The sequence below is a fragment of the Stegastes partitus genome, unplaced genomic scaffold, assembly GCF_000690725.1.
Source record: "Stegastes partitus isolate 25-593 unplaced genomic scaffold, Stegastes_partitus-1.0.2 Scaffold1440, whole genome shotgun sequence".
Taxonomy (NCBI): Eukaryota; Metazoa; Chordata; class Actinopteri; family Pomacentridae; genus Stegastes; species Stegastes partitus.
In genome coordinates, this window is record NW_007579171.1 from 137,179 (window position 1) to 150,611 (window position 13,433).

Below are 13,433 nucleotides of genomic sequence, written 5' to 3' on the forward strand. Positions count from 1 at the left end.
CTTCAGCTAGTGTCTCTTAAAGTAGTCCATGGTAGATTTTGAGGTCTCCTTTAAATCATCGACCTGCTGTAGAAGCCCAACTCTTTTTAGTTTCAGTTCCTTGACTGCAGGACATCAACCTTCAGGTTTTGCTGATATTTAGCAGAACCCATTTTTCCTCTATGTCCTTGCTGTGTTTCCCGCCCCACGGCTACCACACCACCCAAGGGCAGGTGGCTCAATAAATGTTACTGCTTTTGTATTTCTCCAAACACATCTGTGTGGACTCCAGTCAAAAACAGGCTTTATCTGTCCACAGAACTTGTTTCCAAACTGGCTTATACACGTCACTTTGCATACACCAACTTTGACTTTTGTGATGAGATAACAGGTTTCCGGCTTGTGAATGGTGCAACACAACTCCTTTCACAGTTCTTGCTTGCAAGCTGGAAACTCATTGAATCTCCTCTTGCACTTCCTCTGCTCTGTGAGCATCGTTAGGTTCATTTTCACATCCTGACTCTTTGAGTAGTGCAGTCTGTCGTTGAGTGTTGGCAAACAGAGAATTTATTAGTTTTCAAATGAGCACTCCTTTGTTAAAAAGGTGATAAGATCAAAACACTTCACATACGACCCTGTGCTCAACACAACAATTTACCACATTTGTGATGTGGTAAATTGTACACTTGATTTGGGCCTCTAGTCATACCTCAGACTCTTTCCACAACCTCCATCTTGTCTGAACCAGATGAGACAGCGCTCCTCTTCTCCCAAACTACAATCAGATATCAGACAGTTCAGTCCATGCAGAAAGAAAAGGAGGGGGATGAATCTTTCATTAATTCTTACAGATTTTTATGCATTCAATAATTAATTTAATTGCTTTGTTTCTTGGTCATTTGTTCACTTATTTCTACAACAGGCAGAATCACCTGACTTCCACAGAAGAGACATCAGTGCAGGTAACCAGTGTGCTGGCTACATCCAACAGCCCCTGCTGGGTCAGTCTATTGTTACTGAGACTGTGGATTAAGAAACATTAGAATCAGAATCCTTGTATTGTCATTATGTATACGTTTCCATACGCACAACGAAACTTCATTTGGAAGTCTCGGCTTTCAGCAAAAGAAAAATGGCATAAATAGACTTCCGATAACCAATTATAAATAGAAAGAAGAAAGTAGAACACAAATAAGAAGGTACAAACAGAAATACTCAAATATAAATATAAACATCCTGAAAAGAAGAAGTGCAACAGTGCAGTATGAGGTAGTGGAAATAAATAGCAGGGAAGTGTTAATTCATATTTAACTAATTTACTTTCACACAAACCTTGCTGTTTCAGGTTGATTTTAAGAAAGTAAGCAGTATTTTTACTGTTCTGTTCTATATAGCAGTTATAACTTGTAATGCAAACTGATAAAAGCAAATACCAATATTTCATTAGGTGTGTCTTACTTGACATAGCTGCTGATTTTAAGGCTTGGTAGAGAATCCACCAAACACTTCAATCCTTCATCTTCCAGTTGGTTACTTGATAAACTGCAGGCAAAACAAATACAACAGTTTAGAAGGACTGGATTATCCATGGGTAGACGGGTGACTGGTTATGTTTCTAAGATTGTGTGTAGGAATGTGTTCGTGTGGCTCGTACTTCAGATCAGACAGTTGGGGCCCCTGCTGCAGAATCTTAAGCAGTCTGTCCAAGTTGTCACCATTCAGGCAAAAATGTGTTAACCTGTGTGCACCAACAGTCGGGGACGGGAAAAGAAACAGCTCATTAGGTTAATGAGCTGCCAGTTGTGGTGTATTCATGTCACTACTCCCACACTTCTTGACTTTGCTCTTGATTCTGTGCTGATTAAGAACCGCAGATCACACAACACAGAGAGGACCTAGGTACCCAAACTGACAAACTGATCAGTCAGAAAAATAAACACCCACAGTGTTTTGTTGTTGTTATATTATATGACTGTGCATTGAAATTTTCAGAACACAGACCTGCAGCTCACTTGTTCTGCTTTCACTCCTCCAAAACAGATGAAGGAATCACTCTGAGACCTGACGAAAACATAATCATGTGTCACATATGCGTTCCTTCATATTTTTTGTGACCATAACTTAAGAGAGTGGCTGAAAACAGACAAAAACAGTTAGTATATAAAAAAACTGCACCTGAGCTCCACGGATGTGACTCGCCGATTGTCATTCAAGCAACTGACTAATATCAGTGCATCAGTTTCGGATGTGATGCTGTGGCTGACACTGAGGAAGAAGGGAGGACAGGGCTGATTCAGGTTTAGGTGATTGAAACACAGCATATATTCATAAATATGTAAAAACAACAACAACAAAACATAAAAACTCGCAATTTTTTCCACTAAACATGATAGCATGCCTCAATGTGGTGAAAGAGGAGTTCAAACTGAACAAACTTTAGGTTTTGCTTCATTCCAGGCCTAAAGTTTTTGTATTTTTTTATTTGTTATTATTAGATACAGTAGTATCATTAGACTGCTGCTACTGGTTTCCACTTAAATGCTAATTACCCATCTGACAAAAGCCAACCAACTCAAAACAATTGCTTGGCTAAATAATCGCTGCAGCACATTTCCATAGGAATGCTATTTTCCATCATGTAATCTCTGAGGTGCTCTATACAACACATCTTCACAGAATTTGCCACTGTGTGCACACATAGATCACAAATATTCACATTGTTGTACTTATATGTACAAAATGAAATTAGCTCAGAATTTGCCCTGATGTATTTATTTTCCCAACGGCGATCAAGTGCTCGTAATACAACTAGAGAAAAATACAGGCACAATATTTCATTCATGAACTTACTTTAGTCTCTGCAGCGACGTCATCTTTGGCAACACTTTCAGCAGATTCCCGAGGGCCCTGTCTGTCAGTGAGCAGTGAGAGAACCTGGCACAACAGATTAGTTAGTTATTAGTTAGTTAGTGCATTAACATCTACCTGCTTAGTCACAGCATTAAATAATGAGAGGATGTGCAACAATCAAGCTTACTCTAACTCCAAATGGGAGGCACACTGGACCAGTCTTGAACACACAGCAGTTACATTAGCAGGTAGGAGGCTGCTGTTCCTTATCCTGCAAAATAAATAAGGACGTTTCTTTTGTACTGAAGTTTTGTTTTGAAGAAAATTGAGAAAACAGTCAGTCTGTTTGTCTGCTTACTGTACCTGAACATCTTCAACTGCTCTTTGTCATCACTAAAAAAAAAAAAAAAAGTGGAACATACAAGCAGTTTATTAGCAGGCTAATCAAAGTGCAGGCAGTGACATTCAGATATATGGATGTTTCAAACAGATGCAGCTTTTTTACCTTTTGTAAGGGCAGAACTTTAGAATCACCTGGTCTTTGCCGCCGTCACTGTAAAACCAACAGGATCCCAACAGATTACCACTCTACATACTTTAGTGCTGATCTGTAGTTAACAGTGTCATTGTGGTTATGAAAAGTTATGTCGCCCTTTATGAACAGATTCAAACTAAAGATTTAACGACATTTGTCAACAGTTGGTGAAACATGCGCTTCCTGCTGTTGCTCTCATAGAATCATTAAATGGCTAAAATGTAAAACAAAGAGTACCTGATGAGAATTTGTGTTAAGCTGTTATGGGAGGATAAAGAATCAGCCAGCATCACCACTCCCTCCATGCTGATGCCATTGTTGCTGGCACTGAAAAACAAACACAAAAACAATGAGCCAGGAGGAAGCCAGTGTTGTGTCTAAATAAGCCATTTCTACTGAATAATGCCTTGGGGTAGATGTAGTGGCTGCCTGCGTGGGCACATGCTGTTTTGAATCTGTTTGGCGAGAAAATAGCAGTCCTGCTTTTGCCAACTCACTTTGTGTATTTACCAACAACACAGTCTCCAACTGAAACACTTACAACTCAATAAAGAAGCATAACATTTTGCTACTAGTAGGAAAATGTATATTTGGTATAACTGTTAAGCATTAATGATAGTGTTTGAGCCAGTGGCGGCTGGTTAATACAGGGCGCAGGGGCGTCACCCCCCCACCACGAATGACAAGATAAAAAGCAGTTCTCAAATGTAAAATTAAATTTGAATTAATTGTAACAAAATAATAATAACATTAATAATAATGTTCATATTCTTTTGCTATATTAACAGTATTTGTATTATTAACAGATTTAATATTAGTCTTTACTGTGTGTTTACTAATTTTACACGTCCTGGATGCGGGGCGCGGCCACATGAGTGTGTATGTCGCTCGAAAAACTTTCGTGATCATGTGACCTCGGCCTGGGCTCTGATTGGGAGCTGCAGACTTTGTCACGGGGCGTAGCTTGGTGCATCCCAGACCCTCCCACTTTTGCTGTAAGCCAATGAATTTTGTCTTTATTTGTTTTTGTCCTTTGTGGTTGGACATCAAAACTGTCCTCTGACATTCTTATGACTGTGCTTTCTGACAACATCACAAGGCCTTTCCCCTCCTCTTCTACTAGATGGCAGCTACTGTCGTGACGGCTTAATGCATTGGCCGTGCTGTCAATGGAGAAAAGACTGCTCATAGAAAAGACCGTGTGTAGAATACATGTAAATGGGTTTAACCAAATCTGACATGAGAACGCCCTAGTTTAATATTTTTAAAGCCATTTTTGGTCACCCACCTGTCTGAGCACACCACAGCCACTAAACAGCAGCTACCGCAGCCTGCTATGTTCAGGGAGCATCAGCAAATTGTAGCGTCTATCGATAAGAAAATGTTCAGCAAGTCATATGTTTTGCCTTTGACCAGGTGGGAGGTGCAAAAAACATGAGGAAGTGGGTCATACTGGTGCCACCAGTGAAAAAGTTAGTCTGGAGCCCTGAATAGTTTTTTTCATGATTTATGTTGTGTGTTTTGAGTTCATACAGATCTTGTACATATTGATGAAAGCTTGATGAATGATTTTTAAATTAAGTTCTGGTAAGTCTCAATAATGTTAAATTAGATTATGATTAGAATATCCTCCAAAGGTAGACAACTTGCATTCCTGTAAATAGTTGTGCCCCCAAACCACCACCACCACCACCACCACCAAAAATTTTCAGCAGCTGCCACTGGTTTGAGCCTTACTTAATTTCCTGGATGTTGCTAAGACGAGGCAGGACATCCAACAGCTTCCTCAGACCTCTGTTTCCTAAACTGTTACTGCACAAACTGAAAACAAAGAATGTGATGTTATCTTCAGAAACACAAAAGAACAGAACAAGCTGGCGAGCAATCTAGTCTGTATACTGACAGTGCTGTGAATCTTCTTCTGCAGCGCTTTCTATATTTACTGTAAACAGCAACCAAGTGTTGGGCTGGTGCATTAGTGTGGGTTCAGTCGCGAGTTTTCTAATCTTCTGATGATGTTATTAATTTGGATGCTACTGCTGACAAGTGCATAAACTGAGCGGTAAGAATGATGTCCCTGTCATCAAATTTTAATAGATATTTGCAAATGTAGAGCATTTCTGAGTTACACTGTTTTTTCTTGTAGCTTGGCAGTTACTTGTTCATTACAATGAACTTAAATCTTTCACAATGTGAGACAATTCCCTTGTATTTAAATTTGCCTTAAATCCTTTCCTTAGTATGCCTAAAAGGGTTGCATAAAAAAAACTATTATCAGACTCTCTGCTACTGAATATACAACTGTATATTTGTAACTGAAAGTGTTGCTGCATTGCTTTATAGTGTACACAGTGTATATATAGTGTGTATAGCTCTATTGTGTTGTATTTCTCAGCTTTTCCTATTTATACTTTATTTGTTCTCTTTTTCTTCCTGTCACTATTTGTGCTCTTTCCTGTATCTAGACTGCTGCAACAAATGAGTTTGCCCATTGGTGGTGAAAAATAAAGTGCAATCTAATCTAAATTAGTAAATGTGCATATTTGCACTTTTGATTGTGTTTGCATGTTCATGTTTTCTGTGAGTCTTACTCCAACACGGTGAGACCAGACGAGGTTCCCAAACTTTTCCACACTCTTTCCAGGTTAGCAGGCAGCAGATTACAGCAGCTGAGACTGACAGAGACAACAGTTTTAGAATTACTATTACAAATATCAAAATTATTCACTTATATGACTGCAGACATTGTCGGGTAGCAAACAAATGTGGAACAACCCTGCCCTTCCTTTCACTAACTGATGTCTCGTTGTTAAACACTTTCTGTTTCTCTTTGCAGTAAATTCTACATTAATATCCTGTTGCAACATGAACTGCACAAAAATACAGTTGCATTATTGTTCTAAGCGTGACACTGTGGCAATGACTAAATACACACCAGAGCGTTTTAGACACTTCATCTGCGGGTTTTTCACTCCTTCCAGCGAAGACTATAGACACCTGAACAGGACTCTGCAGTCTAAAACAAACAAAAAAATACAGTTACATTGCAGTGGTGGCATCACTGTTTAGCATTAAACTAAGCTGTGTGGACCTTGCTTACAAAATATCATGCATTAAAATATTGAAAAAAAAAAGTAAACTAATGATGCCATAACATTAGTAACAGTAATTCTACATTTGGTGGTACAGTATACTTGCAGTTAATCTGTGTACATCTGATTCAATGAGAGGTGCATCACAGGAAAGCAAACTGTCTCGTTTACTGCTGAAATATTATTAGATTACAACATTGTGGTGTGTCTAACAAGGTGCTGGACTTCTTCTTATTGATAGAGTATGTGTCAAAGGGCATGCAACTATGGCACAATGTGTGAATGTGTGCATATATAGTAGCAACGCACATCATATGTGTGTTTGTACCTGATGTGAAGCTCAACCATAGGAGGACAATGAGACAACAGAGAAGTCAGAATCACCAAACTCTCCACTGAGGAGCAGCTGTCATTCAAGCTGAGAAAGGATAAACACAAAAATAGATTGCTGCTGTTTTAGTTTATTGGCTGCTACAAATGTCATCTGCAGATTATATGCAGCATTATGTCAGTATTATAACACTGTGGTGGAGGTTTGTATTAATCCAGACTTACATGATTTTCTCTGTGACGCTGAACTCTGGCACCAACTGAATCAGCGTCTTTAGAGTTTGCTCATCCCATTGGCCTCCAGACAGACTAGGGTGTACAAAACACATACAACTTCATTATATTTGATTAGCACAAATATACTATGTATACTCAGTGACACATGGTGCGGTACTGTTACACAATACCCAATTTGATACACAGACCAGAATATTCACTGTGACTCGTGGTGCAAAATATAGTGCTGACTGTCTGGCGAGTTTATGTTATATTTTTGCCACACAGTTTATAATATATCGTTAGTCAGCTCAAGACAGAAGATAAAACAGAGAATAACAGTCTCTCTGTTACTTTTTACTGCATTAGTGTTTTGGTATGCTGTGTTTTTGCCAGAGGGTTTTCTAAATATAAGGTGGTGTATTTTGAGCTACTTACTCCAGGATGGACAGGGAAGGGCAGCGAGCCAATGTTTGGGCAAGTTTTCGCATCTCAGGCTTGCTCCAATCTTGATTCAACAAGCTGAATAAAATAATACAATAAATATTTGTGTAAAAGACTCAGAATCAGATTAAAATCACATAAATTAAACTGACGTATGACAATAATAAAGCAGTAGGCCTTAATTCACAGGTTCAGAGGCCATTTCTACTCAAGATTATTTGATGCCAGTCAACACCCCTTTAATGTCACCGACGGAGCAAAGTTCATCAAGGAAACTGGCAAACAAATTAAGTTTTTTAAAGAAGTCAACTCATATAAGATAATCATTGTTGTATGTCTTACCTGATTGTTGGTTCAGGTTTGGTTTTATGGCTGCAAAGGGGAATACATACGAATGTTATAATCTTCACTGTGTTCATTTTATTATTTTATTTGCTTTATTCAACAATAAAACTCACTTGGTCATGTCTGTGTTTGGGGAAAAAGTTACTGCCACTTCTTTCATCCCACTGCAAAGACAAAGAGAAACCAATCTGCATTGTAATACAAATGTACAACAATGTTTACCTGGTTGCTTTGTCCTTGATTTACTTTTAATTATTTGCTTTGAGGTTTGGGAGACTCAGAAAATCTTTACAGAAGAAAGAAATCAATACACCGCCAATCAGTTGCTGTCAATTGCATGGCTTGACTCGACGTACGCAAAGTGTTGAAAATGAGCTTGTGTAGATATATATATATATATATAGTCTGTTTGTTTTTTTAAAAGTTGCCTGCAGCATTACTGGGACTGCATATGTATGCTTGTGTGTGTGTGTGTGTGTGTGGTCATACTCTGCATGAACATGCTGGATGTTCAAACACGAAGACATTTGCTCAATGAGATAGACCACTGCTTTCAGAGAGGTGTTGTTTCGTCCCAGCCTACACAGACACACACATAAATGTTTAAACCATCTGTGCAGTAAGCTTGGCTTAAACGCAACAACATCTTGAGTTACGGTGTTGTGATGACTAGCAGGCCCAAGAGAAGTATGAACTTACATGACAGAGACCAGTTTTTGCAGTCTGATAAAAATCTCAGCTATGTGCCTGATTCCTTGGTCTTTCAGATTGTTGTCACTTAGACTGCAACACAGAAGCACAGCAACAAACATAGATGAGTGTCAACTTTTACACCTCTGTCTGAATTTACTTCACCATTATATTCAGTATTTGGTTTCAGGAATCCCATTTAGTTAGTCTGCTCACAAATATACAATTAGAGAGACATTTACACCTAGCAGTGAAATGGACGATCTACACAATGGACAGAAAACTTAAATACTTGATTTCGGTGATGTCAGGACACTCCCGGAGACCTGATGCCAAACTAGCTGCTCCCGTAGCAGTCAGACTGGCACCACAAAACCTTGTGAAGGCAAAGACAAAATCAGTCAGCCACTATTATAAGGCTGTTTTTTACAGATTGCTTCTAGAAGATTTTTTTTTGGCAACACAAACATGTGAAGTATGTGGACTGTTTGCAGAGACTTGTGTGAATCACAGGCAAAATAAGACGGTGAGCTTCAGTTGTGGGATTGTTGTGTCTTCAGTTTTTAGACCCAGCACACCAATGTGTCCGTTTTTGACACCAATTTTGTATAATATCCATAAACATCTACAGACGATGCACAGGACTAGTGGTTCTGACAAAATAAATGCTGACAGGTTGATCAAGACCCTAAAGTGAAACCTGTTTTTTATACAAAAGAGAGCCTTGCAGACTTTGCATAAAAGCATAAACTGAAGACTGGCCTATTTTTGCAGAGCAGATGTGCACCACTTATACGTCTAGTGTGGCCACTTTCGTTGATTATAATGGAAGTGCAATTTTGCGGCAGCCACTCCGTAAGCAGTCCGCATATGTTACATGTTCAATATATAGGTAGCTATGGGTTTAAGTACAAAGAAAAAATCAACTTACTCTAGTTTTCTCAGGGCTGTGAATTGAGGCAAAACGGAGACCAGCTTCTCGGCAAACTTGTCACCATACTTGCGGCTTCGAAAACTGAAAACACACATAGAATGAATAAGAATACAGTATGCATCATCTGATTAGCAGCTGCAAAAAATGTATCACAACACTGAAAGCTAAGAAGAGTTAATATGTTTAGTAGTGATGTCTATATAGTCCGCGGAATACATATTGATGCTTCTGTGTTTATGTCACTAAATCAAATAACTATATAGTTACGAATTCAGATTGATTTCGAAAGAGAGCTCAAGCCCTTCAACAGTTTGACAGTACACCTGTCTCGTTCTTGAGTGGCACAACATATGTCACCCAAGACATATTTATTCACAAAGAATGATCTAACTATGCGATAATGACACTGGAAACAATGACACAAAGGCCTTGAGAGCTGCTGACAAGACCTGCTGCTGGCCTCGTATGGCTTGTTCTCCTCATGACTGCCATCAAGATTTGCCCAGTATAGTTTACAGCACATACCAGTAACTCTTAAGTTTAGCGTGAAGCACTTGTGCTCTCTCTGCTATCCGTCAAATGTGGCGGTTGTCTGAGTTACCTGTCAGCTTGAACCTGTTTGGCTACTCTGCTCTGACCACTCTCATCAACAACTTATTTTCTATCTGCAGAACTGTCGCTGAATTGGAGCCTTGTTTTTTTCCCCACCCCTCTGAGTAAATTTTGCAAACTGTTGTGCGTTAGAAATCCAGAAGATCAACCAATTTAGCAGCAGTCAAATCAGTCTGGCACCAACAACCATGCAACAATCTCCGTCCCTGAGATCACATTTTGCTCTGCATGCTGATGTTTCATTACAACAATAATTGGAGCTCGTCACCTGCATCTGCATCATTTTATGCACTACATTGCTCTCAAATGATTGACTGAATGGATAACCGTGTGAATAAGCAGCTGTACAGGTGTTCCTTAATAAAAGATTTAGTATGCACAAGAGCTTCAGTTTGTTTTAGAGGTGGATCCGTTTTGTCTTTACAGCTCAGTTTTGCAGGCACCTTCTGGCTTTACTGCTTAATGTTTGGGCTGAGCTTGCCAGATGAAGGTCAAATCAGGTCAATTATATTTATATGGCACGATTTCACAAATCACAAATTTTGCCTCAAGGGGTTTTGCAATAGAATAGAATAGAATAAAACTTTATCGATCCCTTCGGTGTAAACCTCAGGGAAATTGTTGAATCAATCTGCACAGCTCCTCAAAAAAATATAAGAACGAAATGGAAGAAACACAAGGAATAGGAATTGAGGAGGGATCCCTCTTCCACAACAAACAGACATGCATTAGACGTTTTGTGAACAGAAGAGAAACATAGGAGATTAACTAGCATAGACAGCTGAACGGACCAGCAACTTCCAAGTGTAGCCAAACAGAAGGTCTCACCTTCACCACGAAGTCCTTTTAAGCTACATGTAAGTGTACACAGTAAATAGGAGTGCATTTTCTTTAGATTTATTCAAATAAAACATATTTTAAAGGAGTCAGTGGTCATCTTTTTGTACTTGAGTCAAGACTACTGTATGCCCACTTGTAACAGGAAGACTCAGCCAACCACACCAACCACATGGACGCAGCAAGAATTATCGCATTCCAGTGAGTTTCACAGTATGACAGGTGTTCAGCCAGCTGGGGAATGTCAAAGGCAAAGCAGCAGTTCTTTCCGGAGCCACATGACTGTCGCTGTGCAACTCTCTCTCTCTATAAACGTCCACGGGCTAAACACGGGTTCGCAGATTCTCAACAGCTCAACACTATTCACCTAAACATTCCTATGTGTTGCAACGACAGCCTTCAACTGCCCCTATAGTGCATCACGCCTCCGGCCGTAAAAATAGTTCAGAGCTGTGTGCTCCTAGCATTTCCACAAAAGCTGAATGTCATAAGTAGAATAGCCTGTAAAGTGATTTCAAGTAACAAAGTCTAAATGCAGATTTTTTTTTTAATAAGGAAAATATGCACTGTTTTGCTATGTGTGAGTGTCTGTGTCCACCCACCTGAGGCAATGAATGTACTGGCACCTGGACAGGACATCTAAACACTCCAGCTCCATTGAACATGCTCCAAAGTCCAAACCGATGCCAGTAGCTCCTGCATTAACTACAAAAGCAAGAGCCTCAATATCATTCGGTAATAGCCTGATGTTGCGCAGCTCCAGGGTGGGTCTTGCACCCACAACCTGCTTGGCCAGATGGAGGTCTTGGCTCTCCTGGACACAGTGGCAAAGCTCCAGTATCTGCGAAAACGTAAAAAGGAAAGATTGATATGGAAGACAAAGAAAAAAAAAATCTGTTGTTTATCAGGTATGCTTTTACTGTATTCTACCTTTGGCCCAGTTAGAGTGTTGCTTTGACACAGGGTGTTTAGCATTTTCAGAACCACAGCTTGTCGTTTCTGGACCCAACTTTGGACGCCTGTTCCACCAGAGGCCCTGGCTAATTGGACCAGGGCTGTAGTGCATTGAGGGGAAGCCAAACCACATACATACAGGTACAGGGAGTCAGTGAAGACCGTCTTCTGGTCTGATTTGGTTGTCCAACGGGTTTTCAGACTGAATCTGAGGGAACAATGAGAAAGCGAAAGTAGTCGGTCAAGTCAACATTTTAATCAGGGTATGATTAAGGTACACACCTATGTTATACTGCTGTCTTGAGGATGGTTCCTAAGCAACAATAAAATGAGAATTATAACCACATAAGCTACAATCAGTACACTGTCCTGTCCTGACTAGTATCATCACACGATCAATGGCATATTTTAGCATAAGAGAAGTATTTATTTTTATGAATGTAGGTAATATATGGTTTAATGGTGGTTTAATATATAGTTTACAGAAGCAAACAGGAAATTTAAGGTGGGTTGGTCTGGATGTCATGAATCGACTGCACATTTTAACAGGATGAATAAAGCATATTCTACATCAATATTTATATGAATATTCCAGGAGGTGTGACTATTGCTCACAAAGGACATGGAGCAGGCAGCAAGCACAGGGGACCCCAGTTTTAATTGCTTCGGACTGTCTGTTTGTTCTCTGCAGTCACTTTCTGACACGCAAACATGTCATCAAGGTTACCGAATGTTCACAGGGTATGGCATACAACAATAAAAGCCAGAAGTGTGCCAAGGGTGCTGCATGTAGCTGAAATGCATTTCAACCACTAAGTCACCAGACACTCAGAGTGTAAACATGTAATTGCAGGGTCAAACTACACATAAACAGGGTTGTTAAACAAGATTTTTTAAGCAGGTGAGGAGTCCTCGTAATGAAGTTGGGAAATTGCTTATGGACAAAATAGTTTTCACAGACCGCACTGCCAGCTATTTGTTGCCTGCTCCAGTTACATGGTTGCAGTAATCCCAAGTCATCAAATAATATTGCATTTAAGCCACAAAGCAAAAACACTCCTTGTAAAAATCCACCTTACACTCCAGAAAAATGTTGTCACTCTTCAGGGGAAATGGTGTGTGGACTTCTGATAAACATATAAATGCACCAACAGCTTTTATTGTACATTGCTCCAAATGATTTTACTGTAGAAATTTGGAATCTATGTGCAACTGCACTCTGGGTTGGTTAGGCTAGGTTCATTCCCACCGTTGCCGACTGCTTGCTCAGAGGGAGTCCAAAGGCAACTTTGGATTGTTGGGCTCTCTGTTTAAATTCATAAGGTCTTCACCTTACTATGTTAAGCGCTGTGAGATGACATATGTTGTAAACTGCGCTACACAAATAAAATTGAATTGAACTGAATAAAGCCACTGTAGGATCCCAATGCCAGATCACTAGATATATAGAAACATCAAATATTGATCCTTTTACAGTGTGTTGGCTTCTGCGGTTTAATAAAGTCAAAGAATAGAAGAACTAATTAATCAATTCTACATTTGTTTGGCCAGTGTGAAAGAGTTTTTTTTTTTTATTTCAAAGCCAAAAGTGTGAGAGCTGGCTGTGATACTGTGA

General features: G+C 39.6%; 1 protein-coding gene across 1 annotated transcript in view; it reads right to left on the bottom strand.

Annotated features, from left to right (window-relative positions):
- The window catches only part of nlrc5 (NLR family, CARD domain containing 5), a 35,408-nt gene that overhangs the window by 9,016 nt on the left and 12,959 nt on the right, over positions 1-13,433 (bottom strand). The window contains exons 11-35 of the mRNA XM_008299637.1: positions 11,795-12,026; positions 11,467-11,705; positions 9,413-9,496; positions 8,774-8,857; positions 8,491-8,574; positions 8,281-8,370; positions 7,905-7,955; positions 7,789-7,818; positions 7,441-7,524; positions 7,012-7,095; positions 6,785-6,874; positions 6,300-6,380; positions 5,956-6,039; positions 5,102-5,185; positions 3,602-3,691; positions 3,335-3,382; positions 3,193-3,222; positions 3,017-3,100; positions 2,830-2,913; positions 2,155-2,244; positions 1,981-2,040; positions 1,634-1,717; positions 1,438-1,521; positions 912-1,001; positions 689-754 (exon numbers count right to left, since the gene is read on the bottom strand). Coding sequence (XP_008297859.1) covers positions 689-754; positions 912-1,001; positions 1,438-1,521; positions 1,634-1,717; positions 1,981-2,040; positions 2,155-2,244; positions 2,830-2,913; positions 3,017-3,100; positions 3,193-3,222; positions 3,335-3,382; positions 3,602-3,691; positions 5,102-5,185; positions 5,956-6,039; positions 6,300-6,380; positions 6,785-6,874; positions 7,012-7,095; positions 7,441-7,524; positions 7,789-7,818; positions 7,905-7,955; positions 8,281-8,370; positions 8,491-8,574; positions 8,774-8,857; positions 9,413-9,496; positions 11,467-11,705; positions 11,795-12,026 — 2,211 coding nt within the window. The remainder of the gene's footprint in view (positions 1-688; positions 755-911; positions 1,002-1,437; positions 1,522-1,633; positions 1,718-1,980; positions 2,041-2,154; positions 2,245-2,829; positions 2,914-3,016; positions 3,101-3,192; positions 3,223-3,334; positions 3,383-3,601; positions 3,692-5,101; positions 5,186-5,955; positions 6,040-6,299; positions 6,381-6,784; positions 6,875-7,011; positions 7,096-7,440; positions 7,525-7,788; positions 7,819-7,904; positions 7,956-8,280; positions 8,371-8,490; positions 8,575-8,773; positions 8,858-9,412; positions 9,497-11,466; positions 11,706-11,794; positions 12,027-13,433) is intronic.